Genomic DNA, 27,881 nt, shown 5'->3' on the forward strand with positions numbered 1-27,881 from the left:
TGGGAGATGAATGAATCAAGAGCAGCCTCGCCAAGAAGGACTTGGGGTGCAGGTGGCTGGGAGACTGGACATGAATTGGCAATGTGCACTTGGAGTCCAGAAAACCAAACGTGTCCTGGGCTGCATCAAAAGCAGTGTGGGCAGCAGCTCAAGGGAGGGGATTCTGCCCCTCTGCTCCATACTTGTGAGACTCCACCTAGGGGCTGTGGGGTCCCCAGCAGCAGAACAACATAGACTTGGTGTAGTGAGTCCAGAGGAGGCCATGAAGATGATCAGAGGACTGAAGCACTTCTAGGAAGACAGGCTGAGAGAGCTGGGGCTGCTCAGTCAACAGAAGAGAAAGCTCCAGGGAGACCTTAGAGCCCCTTCCTCAGGCAGCTGTAAAAGAGCTGGAGAGGGCATATAGTCATAGGACAACATGGAATGGCTTTAAACTGGAAGTGGGTAGATTAAGATTGGATATTAGGAAGAAAGTCTTTACTGGGAAGATGGTGAAGCAACTTGGTCTAGGGAAAGCTGTCTTGCCCATGGCAGAGAGGTTGGAAAAAGATCTTCAAGATTCCTTCCAGTCTAAGCCATTATGTGATTCTATGTTTGCCTCCCAAATACAAGCTGAACTGGCAAGTAAGAGAAAAATAAAGACATGATAGAGGAGTAAAACAAATGCTGACAAAGTAAATTTTTGTTTCCACGTAACAGGGTTATAACATCAGGATTTTTCTTTGTCACTTCTGGGGCTTAGGTATGTGCAATGTAAGTTAAGTTTCAGTTACACTTCAACTCCGTGCTATTTTTGCACGGAAAGTCTAAAGAAAGAATATCCACCATGTATTGGATAACTCATTGCATTTCAATATATTACACAAAAAGTTAAAAGCTCAGCATGATAAACTGAATGCTTAAATAAGACAAGGTGACATTTAGAATATATTAAGAAACAACTTCTTAACATCATAATAAACTGATAACTTGTTGCAGAATTACATCTCTTATTGAATGATAGTTCACTCTCCATCCCTGTCATTTTTACTAACCAAAACTAAGAGAGACCCAGAAACTGTGATTTAAATCTAGCATTTGTGTGTGTCACGTCAGATCAGTTCTTACGTGGGAGTAGTGATACTCTGCGTTACAAATTTAACACCACTGTCTTGCACCTACACCTACATAAACATTTAAAAGAAAACCTTGCAATTTAGGTTAAGCATTGCTATGGCCCATGTGGACCTGGCAATGAACCCCTTGAGCTTCTTAGAAAAGCACCACCCCCCTCAAAAAAAAGGGAAGGTTATGTGGTAGGTTAACTTCCTCCCTTCATTTTTATCAGCTTTGAAACAGCATGACAAGCAGACCTATTTGTCATGGTCTGTGCATCTGTACTTTAATCCTGGTGCCTATGCTCCAAGTCTGGCTAAATATATTTCTGGTATTAAATATTGCATTTCAAGTCATTAAGGCAAGGCTTGATTAAAAGGGCCTCTGCTCCCCACATCAGGTGAACAGCAATTACAGCAACAAGCTGAACAGAAGAGAATGGGAAGCAGCTCTTTCTCCAATAAGGAAGAAATTATCTGGATTTTTAATTTCCTTTAAAATTCGCTTTTGTTTAAGCCCTATTATCAACTGCATGTTTTATAGTTTACAAGCTTTGGGAATTCAGGATTTCCAACTCCATTAGTACATTTCTTTTGGTGCAGGTGTTTCAAAGGCTTTTGAGCATGAGTACCCAAAAAGGAAGTTTTGATCATAAGTTTCATATTTGCTGGCAAAACACACTGGTCAAAAATATCTGCTTAGACGCTTTAAAAAGCTCAAACATTCACCACAGTTCAATAAAAGCATTTCAAGTAATGTCTATAGTGTCAAAAATAAATAAATTAACATTAGCAGAACTTATTTATACTAAATAATTTGCTTTAAATACTATAAAGTTCACACTCAAAATCTGTGTTTCACAATTGAAGAAGTTATCTTTCATGTTAGCTTAAGTTTGAGATCAGATGTTCACCAAAAACCTAACAGTGCAAACTCCTCAAATGAACATGAGCCTCAGCCACAAAATTACTTCATACTCCATACTGTATACAAAGAAAGCACAGCCACTCTCACTTTTGTGAAGAAAATCAAGAATTTTACTAAGATCAAACCCAAGAAATCATTAGCAGGTGATAATCTGAGAATACTATAAAGACTGGAACTTGAAATATACTTTGGAAGGAAACAAAAAACCTAGAATAATAAAAAAAAAATTGCATTGTGCAAAGTAGTACTTGTGAAAAGGAAGGAGAGATGATAGGGATAAACAACTGAACCTGAGAGAGTGCAATATTATGACAAAACAAGAGCAGTGTGATCTTTGGATGTATTAGCTAGAGTCATAAAATAGATTATGTTTCTGCACTTCTTTCTGTCTCATGACAAGGTATTATAAAAATCCACATGCAATTCTGGGATCCTTAAGTTAAGCAGAAATACGGAAAGGGAATAGAAGAAAGGGACCAGGATGGACCATGGATAGTTTAACTAATCAAAAACAGAAAACCAAGTCGGAGATGTATTTACACTAAAAAATGAACACAATTTGAATTCTGTGACAGTTATAAAAAAATTTCCAACTGATCATTAGGATATTCACCATTTCACAAGATATTGACTATGTTTTGAGAGACGTGTATCAATCAAGTAATGGAAGTAGGATGGCATTTGAAGTCTGTGCTAAAGTAAAAATAATGCAAAATGAGTACTCTCTTCTCACCTACAAAATCACATTGTTTGAAGTAACCTTTAAACTTCCCCTTTTTTAAAATGTTAATTTGAGCAGAAGATTGACCTTAACTCAGCTACTCTCTCATTATCTTACTAGATGATCAATGATTCATATGCAATGCTTACCATACTTATCTAAGTATTTCTGCTGTACTGATAACAGCATTATCTAAGCATTATATGATTTAAAGAAATGATTGCTTTAAATTTCAATAAATTTAGTGCCTGCTGCACTAGAGGAAATAAAGCAAAAATTCTTTATGCAAGCTCAATGGAATTTATTTGTATATTCCATATATGAAGAGATGAAAAAGATACAACTAGTTGAGAAATCATAGGGAAAAGGCAGCTTTGAAACAATATAATAAAATCATCACCTCAAAGGAAAGATTTCAGAGGGAAGAAACACAATAGCAACATCAAGTTTTTTAAAAAGTAAACCAGAGAGTAACTAGTTCATAACTTAGTAAAAATATCCAAAAAAAGCTTTTCAGCAGAATTCAGACAGGACAGCAGTATGAGTATAGAAAGGCCAGACTACAGTAAGATACCAGGATTTTCCAAAGCCAAGAAAATACAAAGCACAGCAATTTCTGATTTTCTCATCAAGGGAGCAGCAAGTTCATGGGACGGTGAAAGCTCCAAAAGGAACTGAAAGTGTAAGGAACAACACCGAGGCCAAAGGATGCATCTTAAGATCCTACAGTGACATAATAGCAGTAAATATTTCTGGTTTCAAGATTTACATATAGGAAGTAAGAATTTTACAATAAATCCTTCAGTACTGATCATAGCAGACGAGTAAGCACAGAAGAAAAATGGCTGCTGGAATCAAAACTGTATACATCTTCTTTGAGATGGAGGATGTTTTCAATCTAGTCTATTAATTGCTAAGAAGTGCCAATTACAAGGAAAAAAAAAACCAAAACAGAAGTCAGAGTCAAACACTGCTGCCTTTAACATGGTATTTGCACAGAAGGGATTATTAACAGCTCACAAGCACGTGTCCAAGTTAGATGTAAGGCTTTGCTTGTACAGCAATTCAGCAATACGGCATTATCCCACTTGGCCAAGCAGTGTCTTATACTCACGATAGGCTAACGAAGAAACACAGCAGAGGAAGAAAAAAGCTTAAAGTACAAAATTTCACATGGAGTGAAATCAAGTTTCACATTTAATGCCATTCTTGTTACCTGGATTTCTAATTCAGCAATATGCTGCTGAAGCTCTGCCACAGCTGCAATGCGGTCTGCCTCACGGAGCCGTACTGCCATCACTTCTTCTTTACTCTGAAAGAAATCAGAAATGGGAGCTAATTAGTACCAGTTTTAGCTGATTAAAGACTGTGCACTGTGTTTTTACCCAAAATCTTGAGAAAATGTAATACACTGCTGTGCAAACTACCACCATTCTAAAGAACTCAAATATAATTTTAACCCATAGGAAGAGTATGTAATAATCTAATACAAACTCTAATCTATAATCTAAAAAAAAAAATCTGCAGTTTTGAAAACTTGGTGTTATCAACTTCAAGATCCAGAAAACAACTGTCTTGTTTTCCAGAAATATTATATTGTAAATTAAGAAAAAAAAATCAACATAATAAAAGAAACCAGGTCATGCTTTAATTTTGGACTTTATATATATAGAAACAGCAAAGCTACACAAGAGTTAATTATTTCATAATTCCCTTGGTTCTAAAAAATAAAGAAAATTAAATACAAAAACAAGTGTATTTTCAACCTTATTTAGTCCAGCTATCTTAGTCACTGTATATAACAAAGACATTTTAAAATAATATACTAATGCACATAACCTACAATCAGCCTCCCACTGTAAGTTTAACCTACAAATCTGTCTATAAATTATAGGTAATTTGAGTCAGAAAACAAGAGAAAGAAATGTCCTGCTTTATGAGACATCCTCCACACTTCAGACCACAAAACAATATTATATTGTCAGCAGCCTGGTACAACCGCAGAGAAAAAAAGAGTGTTAGATAATTAGTGAGCAATACTGTCAGCTGAAGAGCAAACAGCACTAGGGAAGAGATGGGTTCGGCTCAGAAACACCTACTTTTATAGCAGACTGGTGTTATTAAACTGTATTTACTGCTAATCAGTTCCAGCACTTCAGTTATTTTAATGTGTGCTTCAAACTAACAGGACTCAATCACCCTTTATTAGACAATATAGCTGAGATCAAATCAAACATAAAGCTTATCCATAGTAGCTACCTCTAAACATGCTATTTGTTTGGGTTTTGTTTTTTTAAAATATTCTTGTAACAGAGGTGTATAATAGACAGGACCCAATTAACTGCATTTGTAATCAGTGGAGCCCATTTCAGAGAAATCTATCATGTGCTAGCCAAAGTTCAGCCATCCTTGCTAAATTCTGTTGCACGATTGCTCAAATGAAGCTAAACCGACAAGTCCACAGGATTGCATGTATTTAACTGAAAGCTGAAGGAAAGACTGCCTTGCTTTGACTTGGGTATCAGAGATGAGTCAATAGTGCTGCTCTAGATGGCACTGATGCTTTATCTCTGAAACAGAACATGTTCTCAATAATTACCACAGAAGTTGATATGGTAGGAAAGACAAGACTGAGTGGGTGCACAAATCTTAAGTTGTAAATTCTTTAGCATAACTGATTAGAAAGATCAGTGGTGAGTTTCAAGAAAAAAAATTGAAATTGTGTCCTTGCTGTAGAAGCAGTAGTCAGATAAAAAGGGAAAAACATAACAATACACACCTGTGACAAAAATGGTTGCCATATATGAGATGCATGTATATGGTATGAGATACTGGAACAGAAATTTTAATTTCTGCTCAAGCACTTCAAGACATCTTTTAAAAGAAAAATAAAGGCTCCTGAAATAACATACCAGTTTATTATGCATAAAGCAACTGGGGAGTTGAAAATCCAAATACATACTTTTTGAGACTGTAGAAATATTGCTACCTAGCCAAGACAAAAATAAAACTAGAGCATAATTTCAAACAACTTGAAAAAACTGAAGAAAAAAAATAATCCAACATCAGTTATTAACAGAATCAGGAATAATTGTTGTTGTTTCCGCTATATAATCAGATATTACTTGTAAAACATCTTATAGTGTAAACTGTAGTCTTTTTCTATTAGCTGCAAAACAGGTTTCAGGATCTAACGTTAATGTATGTCAGTGAAGATATTTCACTGGCTATTGACCAGAGCTACTTTCAGAGAATCTCTAAAGAATATGACTGGTGCTCTATTACTGTCACACTTTTCTCTAGCCCATGCTAGAACATTGTTCTACAAATGTATTATCCCACTGAGAATAGTTATGTGTACTAACTCATTAATCAGGTTAAAGACATATTGCTCTTTATGTAGTCAACTTAATAACAGAACATTGAGAATTGAGAGTGTGTAGTCAATCTCTTAAGGATTAATGAACACCTTTAGTATCAAAAATAAATCAAACAAAGCAAGTTATGGGTTATATGAAAAGACATCACCAAGACTGTGATTATTTAAAAAAAAAATAATCTCAGCATTAAAAAAATAGTACTTAGGAAACCAGATTATGGCAAAGAAGAAAAACTCAGTACAAGCAATTTCTTCTAGTTAAGATTCAGTGTCTTTTTTCCTAAAAGTTTGTGATGGAGTTTGATGAGTCAACAGAAGTTACTTCTTTGCTGCACTGCACATTAAAGTCCAACTAGAAACAAATAAGACCAGCAAGACAGTAAGAAACATGAAAACCTGTTGTTGAGGAGTGTCTTTTTATATTATACACAGACACTTTTCTGAGTACAATCATACTTTAAAGTAAATATTTATCTTCATGGGACCACAAAGAAGCTCTGTCAAAACCTCAAAAGTGATTTTCATGAGATGGTAAATTCAAGATGGTATTGTCAAAATGAGCAAAAAGAATTTTGGTTTTATGATTTATGCTTCTCAGTTAAGACAATTTTATCCAACAATGGCAGACAAGACTAAAATGTACATATATTAGCACACAAGTATTCTTTTCAGGATATTGTTTACCTTGCATTCAATCTCTGCTTGTCTACGTTTTGCTTCATTCAGCTGAGCCAGAAGTCCTTTGTTCTGTGCAGAAAGATACTGCACCTTCTCCTGTAGGTTGCTAACTTCTTGCTCTGCCCTTCGTAAGTGATTACTATTGATCTGGTTCTGAAATTTATTACAAAGAAAAGGAAACAAAATATATGTTAAGGAAAGGATCTTAATCTAACTCCCTGAAGTCTGAAAAAGATTAAAAGATCATTTACCATAAAAAACATTTGATGAAAAAGCATTCAGAGTTTTCCAAGTGTAATCAGAAGGGTTTACATGGCATTTTGTTTATGACCAGGTTATTCAAATTGTTCTTAAACAGGTGACTCATTGTAAGAACATTATTGCAAAGTTCCAGTAGATCTGTTTTTCCCAATTTGTTGCCTAGGTGAGGCAGATTTTGTGAACTTGTATCTCAACAACACGATGCATCCAGGAAAGATCAGGTATGTCAGAAATACTGTGCACATTTCCCTGTGCAATGAATTCCTGAAAGCAACCTGGCACCTTAGTTGAGCTCCGTGCACAAGTTCAAGTCACAGCATTTGTACCTGAAGCTGTGCACACCATACCACGAGAACGGCATTATTCTCAGATGACAGCTGCACAGCCCAAGCACATACGAGGAGCCACGTGCATCACTGAGAAGTACCGAAATGCACGTAAGCCACACTGCAGCATGTCTCCGCCCCCTACTGACCAAAACGATATTGACACGTCAGTGAAAATCGCAGAACGGTAAAGCAGCAGGAAACTTGTTCAGTTGGTACAGACGAAATGGTGCCTCTGTCAGAAAGAAGCCCTCATACGCCTTGCAGTTGGTTAATCTCTCTTCAATAGCACGTCCTTACACGCTCTCCTGGTTTCTGGAATTGCTGAACCTTGTCAAGCTGTTGTTTCTTTAGTTTTTTGGATGCATAGATCTCTTTCAAAAAAGTAACATTTCATGGAAAGATTTCTTAGAAGTCTATTACAAATCCTTCTCAATCATCAGCACATTGTGCTTATTAACTTGAGTGAAAGTTTACTAATACAATATGAACTCACCACTGTAGTGCACTTTCATTTCAGGTGTTTAGCAACTTATTCCCTAGTTATACAAAAAGAATCTTGGCAGTCAAGGTATGATTGCCTTTTCTGCACAAACCTCAGCAGGAGTAACCCATGCTTTTCTATTCTGGCACATAGAAGGAAAACTTCGTGCTAAAAAAACCCTGACCAATACACAGTTGCTTTGCTGAGTCCACAGCTTAGTAACCAGATTTATTACCTCAGCAGAAAATCAATTACCAATGTCACCACAAGAAAGCACACACTGCCATCTAAACATTACTATTATCAGAATTGCCAATTAGATTTATGACATTTAAAACACCTTAAACATACATTTGTTGTTATTACACCTGTTAAAACTTAATGAATTAAGATGCCCACACATTCAGTGTCTACCAACTAACCCAAATTAGAAATTCGGGATGCATCTTCCTGGAAAAGATTAAAGAAGAGACATTAAAGCTGGACTGTATGCACTAGATTCCCCCATCCCCATCTAACAGAAATAAAAACATCCCACATTTTGGAATTAAAGTCCTGCCTGTAGGCCTGTAGATGGTGAAGACCACCATCAGGTATCTACCATTTAACTCCAAACTGCCAGCATCCAGCTCAATTCACACGTCCTGGTGTTCAATAGCATACCTGTGTCTCCACCTCCATCATTCTTTGTTTGGTCTCTTTCAGCTCAGCCTGTGTTTCTGCTTCTCTCAGCCGCACTGTCATCAGCTCGTCCTGGAGCTCATTGACTGCATTTTTTCTGGGAGGATCTTTCCATCTTCCAGTGGTACGAGCTAGATGACGCTAGAAAAACAGCATGTTTTTCCTGATAATGCCTGATCATTCCTGCTGTTTCTTTACTTCATCTAAAGTCTCAGAGTTATATGAGGACAAATACCTATAGCTCCCCTGTTGATCCTAAGAGCTAGAAACCCATGGAAACGTACTGGTTTTTAAGAACAGACAATTAAAAAAATGAACACATTCATTCCCAACTACAGTAAGTCAGTGAATTGCAATTACACCCTGAGACTTTTGCTTATTTGTAGCCTTTTTTAACATTTAGCAAAGTAGGAGTACTGATCAGGTACTCCCCTCCTACCATTACAGTTAACTGGTAGCACAGGCCCTCTGCCATCTACCACAACTAGGCATCAATTTCTAACATACTTTTGAAGTTGTTTCTTGTGACAGCTGAATTTAAGGATTTTCACACCTCAGCAATTTGATCCATAATCATTAGTTTCTACTCTATCTCAAAATTATATAGTATTTTGCTTTACCATTGAAAATAAAAATTCATAAGAGTATATTGCTACCCATACCTGCCAGTGTTCCTCCAAATCTTTGACTTGCTGCCTTAGTTCTTTGAGACCCATCAAAGATTCTGCTTCTCTTAATTTTACTGCAATCAGTTCTTCTTGTAGTCTGGCAACATTTTCCTCATCAGGGAGTGAGCTGTTCCTCTGCAACAAGGACCATGCTCTTAAGTATGTATTTGAATAAAATTGTGATTAGTGAAACCCAGTCCAAGAACATAGATATGGAACAATAACTAAGAAATAACTAAGAAAACTAAGTGCACATCCTCTGCAAAATAAAAACCATCAAAAAATCTAAGCTTCTGGATATAGTGAGTGTGTATAAATAACTTCCAACTGCCAACTACAAAAAAAAAAATTATAGAGCTAGTAGTTCTAGGTATTCCGACTTCAAGATTTTCCCGAATGGTACCCCTAACAAAACATTGCATTTACAATATTTGAACACATCAAAAATATGGAGAGTAATCTGAAAGGTTTTGATCTAGTTGATAAAAAGCAAAGCAAACAAGGAATTGAAATTACACCTTAAAGCCGTAACTTTTATTTAGGTTTACAGGAAAAATAATAAATGGAAATTTATTTTTTAGGAAGTAGGTCATCAGCCTCTGGAAAGGAGAACAGATATGCTGACAAAGGAACCATCTGTTAATATTTATAAACAACAACCAGTCAAAAGGTCTTAGAGATGAAAGTGCAAGACACATGAGGAAAAAGGTGAGAGAAAGCTAAACAGAAAACATGAAAACACCAAGAAAAGCAAAACAGAGATGAAATCCTAATAACGGAAATCTGGGAAAGAAACAAGAGGGGAAGAGAACGGACAGGCTATCTACAATATCCCTACAACAAATCATTGGCCACCAAATACTCAAACCTGAACTGTTCTTCATCACTTTCTACTTTATTTCCCAGGAGTTATTTTCAGCAAAATGAAGTGTTCTTGCAGATGTATAATACTATGACATATATAATAAACTGTGGCATATATAATACTTGAAAGTTGAGTAAAGCACATGATTTAGATTAGCACATTGGCAGAACACAGCACAGCCGCCATTGATTAGCATTCCATGTTTCAAAATCATGAGATCTGAGTATTGGCAAATATAGGAAATGAGAGGGTATGTTTCTGAATGTTCATGGCACTGGCAGCATGGCCATGCAAGTTTTGGGTTATTCAGCAGCTCCTCAGATTACACCACTCATCACTAACAGCTGTAAAGAGTTGTACTGGAGGAATTTGAGAGACTTCAGCCACTTTCTCACTTATGCATTTCAGTGCATAAGTTCATCATGACAGACTGAAATATTACTGTATGTCTGAGTTTGTCTGGTACACTGGAACTATTCCAGTTCCAATATTCCACTATTCCAGTATTTCTTCACAGATAAGTTTTCACTGTATGCTGTCTCCATACTGATGAAGATTAAGTAGTCTCCTGAATTTTGAAAAATACTTTATATCCTGAATTCTTACCAATGGTCAATACAATAAAAACTACCACACTACTAATATAAGCCCATCAGATAATTGAAAAATAAGTCTTGACTCCAGTGGGTTAATCTCATCAGCTAGTAAAACCTGGGTATATAGCTTGTTAAAATTTCCTAAGGACACCAATTCCAAAGCCAGTACAATAGAATCTGAAAAGCATGCTTTACGTAAGATCAGTTATTGGTTTTTTGGATTTTTCTTTTGCTGTTTTATCTGGCAGTTAAATTTTGCCTCAAAGAAAGGTAAATGTTTGACAGTAGTTTTGAGTACAGCTTGAACTCTGGCATCAATAAGTTACAAGCTAACATGGCACCCAAAAAGCAGTAGAGATTCTGATACTGAGCAGTGAAGGAACTCTTTGCCTGCCCATAATGGGATGGGAATGGTAATATTGAACCCTTTATTCTTCCCCTCCCAAACTATTCCGTTTCACATAATCTCAATGCTCACTCTAAACCCACTGCTCTTGTTGCAGGACAATTGTTTTGAATGTTTCCTGTCAAGACTTCACCAGAATCCAAGTTTTCCACTACAGCAGGCTTCAGGAATAGAAGAGCGATCGGTTATTCACAAACCATTCCCAGTGCAAACAGACCTTAATTTTATTGTTGTATTTTCAGGTTTGAAAAGCATCTTGCAATCACAGAAGCATAGAAGAGAAGATTCTAGAACACAGTTCTGAAAAGAATGACAGGGACCTATAGTCTCTTTCTAGTGCTGTTCTATATAGAGGGTCCTGGTTTGATTTACCTTTTCCATCTCTAGAACTTTATCTTGCATCTCCTTCAGGGCACAATGGGATTCTGCTTCACTCAGCCTGGCTTGGACCAGCTCTTTTTCCAGCTGTAGCACAAAGTCTTCACTGTACCGTGAACTGCATTTATGCTACAAAGTTTGCAGAAATATGTTTAGTATGAAGTAGAGATTGTTTGAAAGGGGTTTTATATACCAGCTTCGGTGGGAAAAGTACATTCAAGTGCTTAAGATCAGGCATACCAGCATAAGTGCTTACCTTACCCAAGTCTACTAATGTCAATTCAGATTGCTAACAAACCTATCCCTACTGCTCTGCCTCTCCAACCACTGCACCTCCACACAGCCAAACCTGGCTGACAAAACTGAGACCCCTACTACTACTGAAAGCAACAACTCACACTTCTCTCATTACCAACCACACTGAAAGATTCTCAAATAATCTGTGAATATTTTGTGAACTGCAGAAAAAGATGTTCAGGAAAGACTAGCTAATTACAAGGTTAATGCAAGTATCACTCAATCCCTGTTCACTTGAACTCCAGTTCATACGAAGAATTCTTCCATAATCTCGGACTTCAAATAAAACTACTTCAATGCACAATGACTTTGGTTTGGCTCTCATTTGCTCACAGTCCATATATTCCTTCTGAGATTCAGATACATCCAACTGAAGCACTTACATTCAAAAGACTCACTTTACTTTCCCCCCCAATCAATAGTTTAAAAATACATTTTATTTCTTTCCTAGGTCACTTTAAAATGACTTCTCAGTCTGACAGATTGTCAAACTTGCTTGATAGGCAATACCAACCTAAATCAGCCTTTAAATTTCTGATTGAAGAAAAAAAGTGGGTGTTGAAATCCTCAAAGCGTAGTTGTTTAGTTACTGTGTTTACATAGCTATCCTGAAAATTACATTTGGAGGAAAACAATTTAATGTATTTTTGGTGTCATTAACTACATTGTGAAATATAAGTACTATGCTTGCATTAATAGATTAAGTTTTAATTAACAATTCAACTTTTTAAAAAGTTATGTAACAATTCAACTTTTTAAACTTCTTAAACGTATTAATTATACTAGATACAGCTGTGTCTCACTTTGTGTTTACATTAAACAATTTAGATTTTTGCATCTAGAAACAGTAAAAAAATGAACAGAAGTCTTAAGTTCTACATGTTTCTGTTAGTGTGTGACATTCCCTGATCTTTTATGTACAAATAAAAGGTGAACAGGACAAAACAAGGATTTAAATGTAACTATATGGTCAAGGAAATAATTTTTTATTTTGCTTTTATACTTCTGCATAGCAACTAAACCTTTTGTCATGACTTACAATACAATCCAAATTCAAAATGTACACTACTCTTAGCGTTGCTATATTTCTTATATACATGTGCCTACAGGAATTTGTGATGGACGAGATATGTACAAAGCATTAAAAGGCAAAGGCAGCTCAGGCAGGCAGTTTTTCCTGTCATTGACACCATCCATTTAAGCACTCAGCACACTGTGCTCATGTGAACACACATGGAACACAGATTCAGGATGATCTTTGTACATTCATATTAATTTTCCCTAATACAATACTAATCAAATTCATTATTTTCAACCCACAGTAGTTTTGCTCAGCGAGCAGTGGAGGCAGACGTGATTTAAGTGTAAGGAAGAGGATGGTGGACAATGCTGATTCATTTCTACAGCTGCTTCACATCATGTAGCAACACAGGTACCATATGTAACATCATGCAGAGGCAGAGAAGAAGCAACCATTCTTTTTTATTCTCTGGCTCTTTTTACAAGTTCATCCCACAATACACACAGCAACTTAGATGGATTCCAAATTTCATGTTCCAGATTTCTGTCTGTGATACATACAGAATGAGAGCAAATGCAGTGTTCTCTCTTTTGTAAGGTAAGAAGTTCTCTAGTATTTTCCAGAACATTGAGAGAAAACAGCAGATTTGAAGCACTGAATACATGCTGATTTTGCAATAATGTAAGTGTATTGTATAAAAATCTAATTGATGTTTATCAAATGATTAGTAATGGGGAACGTAAGAAAAGTTATTAATCCAGTTTCAGGCACAAGTCATGCCTTCTTTAAATGTCTTTAGAGTTCGCCTGCCTAAGGAGTATGTTAAGACTATTTATTTAATTAGTCACAACAAACTCTAAATCAAGTGTTGATATACTGGCAAAAAGCCCCAGCCACGATCAAAACAGACTGAAGAAATCAAGATTCACAAATTAGAAGTTGTGAGGTTTGCTACCTAGTAAAACAAAGCACAATTTCAATAATTCAGTATACAAAGGTAACACAAGTTTATAGCAAAACAGCATTTGAAAACTACTTTTAAATTGACTGCAGGAAAAAAGATCTGCTTTTATATATTTGCCTTAAGCCCTGGAATTTCTGATAAAAGCCACAATGCAAACACAGACTTTCAGGCACCACCAAACATTTTAACCACGGTAACTTTCTTGCCTATGTTGAAGAGACATATGTAATATAAAGAACAAAAACTGTAGTTCTACAGCCATGTAATTCTGAAAGAAACAAGTCCTTCCTCTGCTTCATACAACTGGATTTACTTCCACCCAGCATTTTTTAAACATAACCATATCAAATATTATTTTGGCTGATGACAGATATAATGATACAATGTTTCTCCAGTACACTATGCTGAAGAGCAATTAACCGATGATTCAGCAGCTCCCAGCTAACTTTGTTTACACATTTAAGCACAAACTGCAGTACTTCCCTAAATACAGTATTCTTATTTTCTGCTTTTTCGTTGCAAATCAGAACACAGTATTAGGAAAGTATACTGTAAAATAAAATGAAGCCTTCCATAAAGTTGCAGCACTGATTTACAAGCATATATTCCCAGTATCAATTATTACGTTGTTAATGATTATCAGTTATTTTAGCATGAGTTCCTGAAAAGAAACTATACATTATGAAGTTGCTGTAACAATAACCAAATACATCACTATAAATTACCTTGCAAAATGCATATGCTTCCATCTGAATGCTTAGTCAATTAAAATTCTATCTTCACATAATATAGCTGAAGAGCCTATTTAAAAATAAGATGTGAACTAATTTTAGCTTAATTAGCCTCCAATTTATCAGATTCAATTTTAAAGCATTCAGACTGATGAACTGGGTAATCATTGACAATTAGAGTGTCACAGGGAAAGACATGATTTGCATTCTGGAGGTGTTTACATCCAGCAAGAAGCTACTCTTTTCATTTAGAAACACAAGGAGAAAAGAACAGAGAATAAAACCTTCAGCACATAATTATTAGGAGTAAGTTACAACAGGTTGATTACCCTTTCCCCATACTCCTCAAATACCATTGCTTTTAGCATGCCTCAAAAGAAAAATCTGTATTTTATTCAAGTCAGGCACAACTTCCTCTATGCAGTTCTTGATTTACTAGCAGTACAAGGAAGAAGCCACCTTCCTCTTAATCATTCGGTAACCCACCACAACTTGCCTTTGGCAAGCTTCTACATTTAAACACCAGAGAAGCCAAAGAGACATTAGTATCATTCGTTAGTTATTGATTAGCTCTTTAAGTAGACTCCATAATGAAGTCATTCTGGTTCAACTAAAAACTCCCTAAAAATAGTTTACCACAGAAAAAAAATAAGCTTGTATGTAATTTGGGCTTCTGGTGTGGGGCTTTGATCAAAAGAATACTCCTCTACCATCTCAGTATTCAGAAGTGCTGCAGGGGAGAATTTCTTCAGACACAAATCCAGTAAGAGTGAACATTGAAGGTACTTAGGCCATCCAACATATGCTATCCAATCTCATAGAACAGATAGCATAAGCCCTTGATAATATTCAAATACAAATGCATAACCTTTTTACAAAGGATATGCTAACCTTCTTAGAAATACTATTGTTTAGACGATTTTTTGCTACCAACAAAACAGTGGGGCTTTTTAATCCCTCAGTGCTGTTTAGAAGTGGCAGTTGCAAGTACCCTTAGGCAGTTCTCTTTGTGCATTTCTCTTCAGAGATTCATATCCAAACGTTACAGTTTTTATCATGTTGAAACAGACAATTCAAGACTCAAAAATACGTAGATGATAAAATATATACAATAGATGCTGTATCTTTAAATAAGCACAGATAAACTATGCAGTGATTTACAAGTTTACAGTGCAATCATTTTTTGCTAACAATAAACAAAGCTGAAATAATTAGAGAAGAAAGCATTAAAGCAGATACTCACAAGACAATACTGAAAAGGAGTATTGCAAAGAACAAAGCTATTGGCACTAGCAAGTGGCAAAAAATTTACCAGTGTACAGTAAAATGCCCAATTTCTAAATAAATCCTTTCATTCCCACCAGGTGGCGCCTAAACGCCCGCAGCTGCTTACATTCTTTCCTCCCACTTCCAGGCTTGGAAAGAGTTAAGTCTGCTCAGTTACACTGAACTGGTCAGTCTTACTGATGCAGCAGAATCTAGCGAATGCTCCTCACTTAAACCATTTTAACACTTTCACCACGTTATCTAATTCTGATGGGCCTCCCAGCCACAGTGCTATTCCGTGCACTTCAGCATAAACCAGCTATTAGGCACAAATCTGTCTACAACCGCATGGATTTAGTCTCAGTTCCACTCACAGTCAGACAACTTCCTATAGCCGTGTTCACGTTTAAGTGGAGGAAAACTGCTGCAAGCATGGAAAAGGAAGTTACTCTCCATTCCCACAGTACTCCTCCAGTTGTCTGCACTCACAGCTCCAACCCAGCCAAATTTGTAACCCACAGTTATCGAAGGTTTTGCTCAGGGTCAGTTCCCATACCTAGGCAACCTATCAGGCCTCCCCACCATTGCTACTCACTAAGATCTCCAGCATAGTTAAAAGGCATTAGCTTTAAAAGTCATATTCCCACCAATCAATGAATAAATAAATATAGCATCTTAGTCTTCTAATAACTTTCTTTCAATTGTATACAGGTCATTAACATGGATGCCTCTAAAAAACATATTCCAAAAGTAATTGTTATTGATAATCCAAAGTCTATAAACACTTCTCATTGCATTTCACTTGAAAGATTACAATGTTGGAAAGCATTACTAGACCATTCCCATCTTCCTAATCATGTCTTCATATTTTTCCCCCAAAGAAATTGTTCAAGTTCTATAAAAAGCAGTATTTCACATGAGAGTACAGCTCATTAGTCATCTCTTACAACTATTCTAAAATATGTATCGTTTATACACTGAAGTGCATTAAACAAACATAATAAACTAATTCTAGAATGTTGCATTTAAGTTGTGATTTCTTTTCAGTCTAACAGTAAATCTCATCTTTACCCTCTAATGAGACACAAGTATTTCTAGAGCTTTGGAGGAAGACTTGTAAAACAAACTGCCACACTGACATTAAGAAACCTGGTAAGCAGCTGCAGTGTAGTAAGTAGTATTTCATACACCTGAAATTCCCAAGACTCCAGACAAGTACTTGGATACCACTTACTTAAAACAATATGAGGATATTCACATCAACACTAGTAGTGCACAATTTATTCAGCAAGATGCTTCCTCCTGTTCCCCCAAAGAGAAGATACTGAGCACTTCAAGTGTCTCAGGGGAAGTAACTTCAGTCTTACAGCAACAGTCAGAAGTCTTGAACATTTTACTAACTAAAACACAGAGTGCACACAAATACAGCACTATCAAAGGCTACTAAAAATTATTTTCCTGCTCCGTAGGCACATAGACCCACACTTTTAAATCAAGTTCTGTAGTTCCAAAATCAGAGACAATCCTCTTCTACTACAGCAAGCAGTAAATTTTAAGATACTCAGAAAAAAACAAATGCAAGTACACAGAAGAAACATTAACATGAAATAAACTGACTTAAATTATACACTAGGTAAGGGCACTGTGAATCAATTCACAAATTTGAGTATTCAGAGTGACACAACTTACAATGACTAGATTCTTAGCATTAAGAGCTATCCGAGGTTGTATACGGTTTTTTTTGTTATTTCTTTTGTAATGGAAGGACTTTGGGTTGGTCTGTGGGGGTTTTTTTAGTTTTTTGCTTGGTGTGTTTCATTGTGGGTATGTTGTTTAGTTTTTTTAATTAGCTCATAACTTACACCTATCCAGGGTTATGAATCTCATCTATCAGTAGACCAGAGCAAAATTTCATTTAATCTGTGTAATTTTAAGAATGCAAATCACAATGAAGAGGGGTTTACGAAGACAGCACAGAGACCATGTCATGTAATGATGAGGAAAAATAAACACATGTGAGTGAAAAAGATGAGATGATGTGCTGCCAGGCTCCTTACCCATTGCTGCTGTTGCTGGAGCTCCCTGATGGTATTCTCAGCTTGCTCCAGTTTAGTATTGGCCTCATCACTCTGCTGTTTGATGGTGGCCAGCTCCCGTTTTATGAGGTAGTTTTCCTCAGCCTCCTGGGCCCTTGTCACTTGTCCCTTAGGACATAATTTATTTTTTAAGCACTTGATCATAAATCCAAAACTGCCTTTGTGATGCTTAGCTGCTTATTTCATCAGATTGGTTTTGCAAACGGCACAGAGTACAATTGGTAGAAATTTTAGGACAAAGTAGTACTAAACAGCTGCTTTAGTACTTTATTACAAAGTTCAGCATCCACTTAGCAAGCACAGTTTTGTACTTGCATTCAATAAAATTCCTTTCATGCATTATTACTCAGTTGCACATGCACAGATTGAGGTTCACAATATTCAATTTCATTGTTAATACGGTGTCATAGAATCCATATGCCACAAGAATTTGTACAAAAAAATTACAATAGGTTAGCAAAATTACTATAACGTGCAGGTATTGGGTTTATATATTTTTAGTAAACAAAATTAAATAAGTTTCTAGCAAGATATATTAGCTCTGTATTTATTCCAAATCAGCAAAGCAGGGATAGAATACAGCATGCAAATATGCATGCATTAAAGCAGTCAGGGCTTTTTATGAGTAGGAAGAGAGTCATACAGTAAAAGACTAAAAGACTATACCTGTATCAATCTATCTGCCAAGGAAGCACTTTCCTACAAAGGAAAAATTCAGGTAGGAATGAGGAAAAGGGAAACCAAAATACAAAGGGCTGATAATAGTGACAAAAGAGACCAAGAGCTGATAGAAAGAAAATGCCCAAATTCTACCCATTTTCTGTGCAAATTCTTTTTGCAAAATTAACAACTCTTCATATAAATGAAGTCAACTCAGCCTGAAGGTCCCAGGAAGCAGCCTTTTCTGCAACAGATTTAACACAGTATATCTTTGATACAAAAAGGTTTCAAAGCCAGATTTCTGTAACATTTAAAATTCACCTACAGGAGACTGGGTTGTTTTTATTTGAATGGCTTGCCTCCCTAATTAATGAAAGTTATTGAAGCATTATCTGATATGATCAAATAGATAGATGCAAGACACGATCTACAGTCCCTCTCCAACATGAAACAAAGGCATAATTTGAGCACAGAGGGAACTCCACTAAGCACTGAGGCACTCATGCAGAACTACAGCTTCCACTAAAATGAAGCAGAAAAGTTAAATGGTGCAAACTGACAGACAAGTAGGAAATGTCAACTATGACAGCTAATGTTCTGTCTTACTGAACTCTTGCAGTAACTCATTGAGTTCATAGATTCTCTTTTCTTGCCAAACTTTTGCAAGAAAAATTTTCATTTTGTCACACTCACAAGCTCTACCACCCTGCAGTTGTATTTAATTAATTTCTACTTTATCATCCCTGAAACTACTCCATTTTTTAAACATTCTATAACAGTAAAATAGACCTCCTTTGACCTTGAAACTTCCATGAAAATTGAAGATAAAACTAGTAGATAAGTAGTAGATAAGAGCTATTACTTAGAAGTTCAGGTACACTAAGGAAATCACAACTAAATCAGATGGGTTTGAATGAAGGAAAAATATTGTAAAAGTAAGTTTCCAATAGAAGAACTTAATGTATTCTTCACACTTTATGATGTATTTCAAATGCTGCAATGATAACTATCTTCACAAATTCTTATTAATAGATAATATTTTCCCATTTTGAATTGTTTTAATACCAATTAGATTGGGATAGTCTGAAGGTGAATTCTGAAATTCTAAGTACAGAATTTGCAAAAGCACTAGCATGTGGCAGTTCATAATTGACTTCATAATTTAAAAAAGAAAATATTTTAAACCTCTACACGTAAAGAATAAAACAAGGACGTTAACTACCATATATTTGCCAAGAGCATTAAAATGATTCACTACAGCTTCAAGCTTCTTAAAGAGAGCCTACTCTTTCCATTCATTTTATAAATCTCCAATACTAGAAACAAAAATTTTCATAAAATTGTATTTTTGGTCACAACTTTCACAATGTGTCCTTATTATGCATCTTTTCCAAACTAAATTCTGAAATCAATTAATTAGAATTTAACATAGAAGGACTGCTTTTCAAGAAATTGCAGTGGGATCTAACATCTGAAGTGTGACTTCTTTCAATTAAGTCACTCTTAATTGAAACGTTACCATTTTCTTCCCTGTGAAATGTGAACAACTGTTTGCAATTCACAAGGGCATTCAATTCCATTTGTTGAAAGATGGTCCCTGTTTGTGCTTAAGATGGACAGGCATGTTCTCATTCATGAGCAGAGCAGCTCAGATGCAATCTGCCACAGGAAGTGTCATACCAGGATACAGGAGAGGCCACTGGAGAACAGCTGGCAATGTATCCACAGCAGTCCTCATGCATACTTTGGAAGATGCAGTCAGTTACAATAAAACCTAACAAAACTCTACTCCCGATTAAACATATGAGAAATAAGTCTTTAGATATTCTTCCCACCATACACCCAAAATTGCCACAAAACCTCAAAACTACAGAGAACAAATGAATGGCAGTGCTCCTGTTCTCAGTATGAATCCTGCAACATCTCTCTGGTCATTGGTAGGTCTGTCACTCTGCTCCTACATAAAAACACCAAGCAACTTCAGATTTTCAAAACGGAGGATTCTCTCTCAATTACCTCTTTTCCAACCAACTAGTCAACTATTTCATGGAGTCTTCTGGACTTGGAACATATGCTTCTAACTCAGAAAGAAAACAGTACAACACAAGCTGGGTATGTCAAAATGTTTGACTTTACAATCACTAAGAAGCAGACCTAACCTTACATATTTAAAGCATTGACCTTAATTGCTTGGTCATAGCCATGTTATTTGGCTAAGCATAACTAGTAAACACCAGAGATTATCAGGAAAACAGTAAACTATAACTCAGAGTCCCATTTCATATAACGAAATTGCCATCAATAAAATCTAAATTAACAAAGATTAAATCTAATCCCCAACATACTTACTTTTTCTAGTGTTTCAATGCGCTGTTTTAGGAGTCTGTTTTCAGTTCGTAACCTCTGGAAGGTAAACAGTTCACAAATCTTATTTCTCAAGTTATGAATTGAAAGTCTGATAAAAGCAAAGCAAACTAACAACATTTTTATCTCATCACATCCATGAAAATCAATATAAATACAAAAAAATTAGTGATTTTAACATCCTTTCATATTATGTACGAGCTCAAAATATGAGTTTGAACAGCTTGGTACAGCAAAAACGAGAACACGTCTCATGTCATACCAAAGCATCCATGTTGCATTAGCTGAAAGCTGTATGTCTGCAGGGGAACCGTGGGGCTTAACCCCACACCAGACTTGACAGCCTCCCCTTCATAAACCAAGTCTTCATGGTTAAGGGACATGAAAGTGCACTCCCTGCACTAGGACAGGCTAAGGAGGCAGCTACAAGGTTTCCTTCCCTTTCCTCACAAGAATTTACATTAATCTGTAAGGTTATACTGAGAATTACTGCAAACGTCCCAGAAGTAAAAAAAGAATTGTACTGAACTCTGTACTTTATCAGTGCACTTCCTGTAAATTTTAGCAGTCAGCATTGAGAGAGAAGAGATCCATACTCTTCAGAACAGGGCACTGGATATCAGTTCAGTAAATGCTTTATTCTGCCAGGCTAAAAGGCAAACTCAAAATATGTTTGTTTTTTTATCTGTCCTATTATAGTCTCTTCTGCTAAGATGCTCTACTAAGTCACAAATTATTCACATATGTCTCAAAGTAGGGCCTAGAAACACCTTTACATTGTTTGGTTAGGGTTTTTTGGGTTTTTTTTTTGTTGGGTGGGCTTTGTGGTTTTTGTTTTGGAGAGGTGTTTTTTCTTTTTTCTTTTTTTTTGGAGCGGGGGATGGTGGCAAGAAGCAGGTAAGAATTTGAAATGAGTTTGTATACTAGAATCTAAAGTTACAGTTGCCTTTCATATGGTTTTACTTTGTCCTGTTCTGAAGAGAGCTGCCATTTGAGCCCTGCAAATCTGATTTCAGCTGCTGTTACTGCAGGTATTCATGCTGCTAACTGCCTCACTGCCTGGCACAATAGCAAACTGCCTGAAAAGGCTCCTAATACCTTTGTGCTCCCAGGTGTGTCTCAGTCATTTTTCTGAAGAACTGATGCCTGAAAAACTGATATTGAAAGGCAAAATGACTAGCAGTGGACAGGAAGAAGGAAGGCTGTACTTCACTTCCTCAACAAAGCTTTATATAATACATGTACACAGCATTTTTCCCACTTTCTTTTCTCATAGAACTGGCTAAAAACACAAGGAAGAAAATCCAGATCAAACAACATCCTGCAGGGGGAAAAAAAAGTGAAATAGGAAAAAAAGGCATCTAAAGCCTATTTATGTCACAAAAGCAAAAAGATGCAGTGATTGGGTACATACAGGAAGTAGGTCAGTTAGTAAAAAGGGAAAATGAAATTCCACTGGCAGTTTGGCTTTTTTCCCCACAGTTTGTATTAACTGCAAAAGCTCTAAAAGAAAGTGACTGCAGACAGAAGATACTACAATTTGGGGCCAATGCATAAGAAAAATCGAGATCTTAAAATCAAAGACAAACCACTCAAGTGCACTCTATGAAGTCCATCTTAACATGTGTCATACAAACCTCCTGTGTGGAGCACCTACATCTAAACCAGCATATTTGGAACCTCTGATAAATGAGGGCATCTGTTATTAAGCCTATGTCAGGGAAATACTTAAAATATAAGTAAAGCAGGTCCTCAAAGATTTTTTTTTAATGTCCACCACAAGTCTCTATAATTTCACTGTAGGTGTCCTTCCTGAACAGACATCCCAAATATAAATGCTGAAAGAAAATAATTTGGGGACCTTAGTTATGTCCTGTTACATGCAGAGCTAAAACATGTAAGTCCCCATCTAGGAATTAAACTTATTCATAAATAAATTTGTTGAGGATTCCTTACTTTAATTTCAACTTGTTCTTCCATTTCTTTTGTCTTTATTGTAGTGTACTCTTTTTCTAGCCTAAAATTAGAAACAGTAAATTATGATCAGAAACACTGTGGATAATTTACTTGTTGGTGCAATACCTAACAAGTAACAGTAGAACAGAGATACAGATTATCGATATTTCCTCTGAAATGCACTCCTGTAAATGCTTAGACTGGACCTTAAATTTAAACACAGATTTCAGTAGATATGAACAGACTGAACCAGCACTCTGAAGTGCAGGAGCTTGCTTGGATACATTACAGTGGCAGCAATTTGGAGCTACTCTGAAATAACCCCTTTATGTAATACAGTCATCAATTCCATAGATTCAGCCAACAGAAATCAGAGCTTGGAAAGCCTGGAAGAAAAAGATGCAAAGAAATCTGAGAAAAATACCTTAAACATGAACCAATTTTAGCCTCTCCCCAGCAAACCGAATAAAAGGCAGCAAGAAAAACCCACAACCTGAGATAACAATGTGTCTACAGAAGGCACATCAGGAAGTTCAGACTTGGAATGGTAGGATTTTCAACTACATACACTTGTACTGGTTTGCAAAGAAAATATTTTTCCTGAAAGCTTTGCTGTTACTTCCTTTTTAGAGAAGACTACTCACTCTACTGATCATAGGCTGCTGACAGACAAAAAGAAAAAGATTGACAAATTCAGCTTGGAAGACCCTGGGCTCAACCTGCAGTGCAACAATGAACATATAATACTTTACAACCACCAGGTGACCCACCAAACTTAACCCTGGCAAATCACACAATCTGCAGCTTGGCTAATCAAAACCGAATTTACCAAAGGCAGAAGAGACATGCAACTAACCTTAACAACAACAACCAGAAGCAATGATATCAAAGATTTCAAATCCCAAATGAAAGTTGATTTACTGTTGCCAATGTTACTACAAAGGTTTAATAATTTATATCTTAAACAGATTTTGACTACAAATACACTCTAGCACCATGATTATTTTTCTCAGTTCCTGAGAACTAAAAATCTTTAGAATTTAGGCCAGATCATAAAAGTTTCATCTCCCTTCTGTACTTCAGCCTAAAAAGCCCAAAAACTCCCACCAGAAAACCACCCCCCTACCCAGCCATCCTATTCAGTTCCTTTTAACAGAAGTGTTGTAATTCCCCATAACATGCAGTTTTCTTCAAATGTTTTAGTTATTTTTGTGAGATAAATTTGTAAATGAGATAGCTTTACTATATTTAAGAAATTTAAAATGAAACACTGAATAACAATTCTTAAGGGTAAACAAACAGTAACTCAGCAACAGTATAATCTATTTTCTCAAAATGTAATACCTACTTTTTCATCTTTTTTGCATTGTATTTGACTTGGTAAGATGCTTGGATTAATTTGTCTGGACCACTGTCAAACTGATGTGGAATGACCTTTTGAAAGTGCTAAAAGCAATCAGAGCACAAGATTACATATAATTAAAAGCTGCAAGGAAATACACACACACTACACATTTCAGATCTCTCTTAAAATTATTCTGACCATAGCTTACCTGTAACATTCCTTCCATGTCAAGTTGCAGTAATTCTGCCTGGTTCATCTGAAGTAATGCTAAACCTACTCGAAATACTATCTCTAAACCCTGAAAAGAGAAGTTAAAAATATCCAATATATCCAATATTCAGTGCATTTTCAACAGTACAGTTTTTCTACTACTTACTAACATTGAAAATCCCACCCAAGAAAGCACAAGTAAAAGAGCTACTGAAAAAAATCTCTGAACAAGTTGCTTCTGTGTTCCTTTTTTTGTTCCAAGGAGAAGCAGTCTGGCTATTTGTCCTGGTGCCAGACATCTCCTTCAGAGAAGTTAGTGATGAGGCAAAATCTCAAGTGACAGGAATTCTCTAGGTCAGCTCTATCAACCATTTTAAGTACATCTAATAGAAAAATCCCCAGTACTTCTCAAAAAAGCTATTTTAATTTCAGACACAGTACAATGCAGTTAAACTACTGAAAAATAAAAAGTCTCACTATATACCCCATCTTGGACTTTCCTGAGGGCAAGCTGAAAGGATCCACCTTTGACACTGCTTTCAAAAAGCTGACTGCAGAGCAAGCATAAGCTATGATTTGTTACTAATTACAATTATGCAAAGCTCTAACCCTAAACACATCATAGGTGTCTTTGTGATAATGACACTGAATAATTCCCTAAGTTTCTCTGGCATCCATCATCTGGACAATAAAAGGAACTTACACTCCGTCTTCTTGGCTTGCATATCCCCAAGGAACTTTAACTTTGGCCCAAAAGCAGCATTAGTTTCCACTGCAAACTCACCATAATACTGAGGAATGGATGTCCCTGCTGCATGCAATGCTAATGCACTGCATCCAGAAAGAACTGATTTGGGAACACTTCAACAGGCTTAGAGCACAAAGCTCCATACAATATCAACATTCAGTCACTTAGCTGCTCTTCCTTGACAAACTGCACACACAGACACCTTCCCTTAAAATAATCTGATATGCATAAGAAATAAAAAGCAAGACTATGAGATTTGTCCATCATGATGGGATTTATACCACTACCTAAATAACTGCTTTCAACAGCTCCTCTTGAAATATAACATATGACTACTGTTTAGTAGTTACCTCAGACATAAAGATATCAAATATTCTCGTTGCAATTGGTAGTGGAAAAGTTGTAAGGAATATAGTTAAAAACCATGACGATGCATACATAGAAGTGTGAAAACTCTGAGACTGAAAGTGCACATAAAGTTCTGGAAGATGTTCCTGGAAAAGAAGAGGAATAAAATACACAAGTATGTTGAGATTCTGCTTGTAGTTTTAGTGCAGACATGTTTTTGACAAATTTTGAATACAAGAAAATAATTGATACTTAGTACAGATAGCAGCTGTCTGTACTAGCAACAGGACTAGGAAAGATATGACCCATCATTATCAAGAACCATGCAACAGAAGTCCCAATATAGAATGCCCTAAAGAATGTCTACCCTGTAAAACAGATAATAAAAACACTTCCTGATCCTATGGGGAAGTCAAGCTTGTAAATCCCTGAGTAATATCTAGAATGGCCTACTAAATAGAGCTGACAAAATCTAAGACTATGTAATATCTCACCCCTGATCATCATGTTAGAAACCGGATCACAAAACAGAAACCTGTTTATCTCCGTCAGCCTAACCAGGAAGAACTTGCATTCCAAATCTGAAAACAATTTCAATTCTACTTATGAGGGTATCTACCAATTTTCATCCTTTAAGATGCTATAAATTGACTATGAAGACTTGGACTTTCAGAGTTTTCAAACAAAATTAAACATTCACATGCTTAAACTGCAGCAACACAAATCCAGTCACTGTCTGCCAAAGGTTAAAAAAAATTGCTCATAGAGCCACATGCATTTACTTCTGAAGTTCTGAAACTAGTTATTGTCAAGAGTACAGCCTGTTAGCCAACAGACATGCCTGCTCTTGAGCTGTAACTCCCAAGTTCCTTATTAATAGTTACTGAAGAGCAAGTTTGATAAGATTTTGTATGTACCTGTATCATGCATTCAAACTGGTACATACAAAGGCCCAGTTCAGCCATGCTTGGTTTAAAGAGTTCTCGTAGTCTGTAATCTTGCATTAATTTAACAAACACACAGAATGCCTCTTCTTCTGGCATCTATATCAAAAATAAAGAAGCACAGTAAAAACTCTGGACAAATATAATGATATATCAGAGTAAAAGCCTGGGAGGATTTAGGGTTGGGGTTTTGTGCCTGTGCACGCAGTGGAGTTTTTTTTTGGTTGTTGGTTTGAGGTTTTTGTTTTGTTTAAGGGATTTACAGCCAATTACTCCAATGAACTTTTATATATATTAAATTCTAGCAAATAATTTCTAAACTGAAGGAGGTCTGTAAATTTCTTATTATATACCCTACTTTGTCATAAACCAAAAACCAATAATACAAAGGCAGCTTTAAGATATTCAAATCAACCGAGGAGATTCTATGTAATAGAAGAGAAATGAGAAGTTCATTTATTTTTTAAATATCACTCACCAAAATAGCTTGCAAGCCTCCAGTACTACCTTAGCTCTGAGAAACAAATACATTCCCCCACTCCAATACAGTATCTTGGCAAATAGAATGACACAAAGTAAATCTCATTTAATTTCCAGACAAAACAGCTGCCCTTGACAACTCCATTGTAACAAAATTATGAAGGAAAACCATTGCAGAAATTTCCAATAAATCACCACAGTATATTATGCATTCTAGCGTGGATTTTAAAGGTTCATTTATTTTTAAATATTTTTACCTGCATAAGCAATAATCCAACTATAAAAGCACTTCCTTGACAGTATCCAACCTCACGATCCACCAAAGAGTAAGCCTGGGAAATAAAGTTCAAAAGTTTAAGTTAAAACTCTCAACAATTAAAACCTTCTTATAAATAAAAAGTAATTATAGCTCATCCTGCTATCTTGTTAACACTTTATTCTTCCTCTCCCCAAATCCAACAAGGGCAGACATCCTATCCAGAAGTTTTTAGTCAGATATTGTAGTTTCCACCTGCTGCTACAAACTCTGCTCTCTGAGCACCTACAAAGCTAAAACTAAGGCATATCTACCAAAAATACAGGCAGTTTTCAACTACAGGAATTTGCCAAAAGATAAGAGACTACTGGCATACAAATCTCACAAAGTAGTAGTTTTATAGAAGACAGACCAGACAATGAAACAAATTGTCTTCAGAAAAAAATGTGTTGCAGTTTTATTTACAGATGGCTGAAATGTGGTGATCTCTACGCACATGGCATCTTTGTTTTGGAGTTATGGAAATTACTACGATTTGGAATCCTGCCAACTTTTCTGTTGAGACTATGTTCTATGGAAAGATGTGACCTTCAAAGTTTAACCTCTAGAGAAGACTAAGTAATGCAAACAATGCTACATAGGCATTTTCATTTTGTGTTTGGCACTGGAACAACTGCACATTAGCTTGTACCTGCCATGTGCACTCCAGAAATACCTGCAAACCAAATTC

General features: G+C 36.1%; 1 protein-coding gene across 9 annotated transcripts in view; it reads right to left on the minus strand.

The window, feature by feature from the left end:
* The window catches only part of EVI5 (ecotropic viral integration site 5), a 73,536-nt gene that overhangs the window by 25,055 nt on the left and 20,600 nt on the right, over window positions 1-27,881 (minus strand). For 5 of the 9 annotated variants that reach the window (XM_088169970.1, XM_088169969.1, XM_088169974.1 and 2 more), the window contains 14 exons: window positions 27,153-27,227; window positions 26,389-26,514; window positions 25,474-25,617; window positions 24,374-24,463; window positions 24,169-24,266; window positions 22,821-22,881; window positions 20,850-20,903; window positions 18,507-18,539; window positions 17,802-17,948; window positions 11,460-11,594; window positions 9,215-9,355; window positions 8,535-8,693; window positions 6,807-6,953; window positions 3,960-4,055 (listed from right to left, as the gene is read on the minus strand). In XM_088169970.1, the coding sequence (XP_088026096.1) occupies window positions 3,960-4,055; window positions 6,807-6,953; window positions 8,535-8,693; window positions 9,215-9,355; window positions 11,460-11,594; window positions 17,802-17,948; window positions 18,507-18,539; window positions 20,850-20,903; window positions 22,821-22,881; window positions 24,169-24,266; window positions 24,374-24,463; window positions 25,474-25,617; window positions 26,389-26,514; window positions 27,153-27,227 (1,506 nt within the window). The remainder of the gene's footprint in view (window positions 1-3,959; window positions 4,056-6,806; window positions 6,954-8,534; window positions 8,694-9,214; window positions 9,356-11,459; window positions 11,595-17,801; window positions 17,949-18,506; window positions 18,540-20,849; window positions 20,904-22,820; window positions 22,882-24,168; window positions 24,267-24,373; window positions 24,464-25,473; window positions 25,618-26,388; window positions 26,515-27,152; window positions 27,228-27,881) is intronic. The other 4 variants (XM_088169973.1, XM_088169972.1, XM_088169971.1 and 1 more) reach the window with 2 other exon arrangements.

Source organism: Sturnus vulgaris, chromosome 9 (assembly GCF_052056855.1).
Source record: "Sturnus vulgaris isolate bStuVul1 chromosome 9, bStuVul1.hap1, whole genome shotgun sequence".
NCBI classification, from domain to species: Eukaryota; Metazoa; Chordata; class Aves; order Passeriformes; family Sturnidae; genus Sturnus; species Sturnus vulgaris.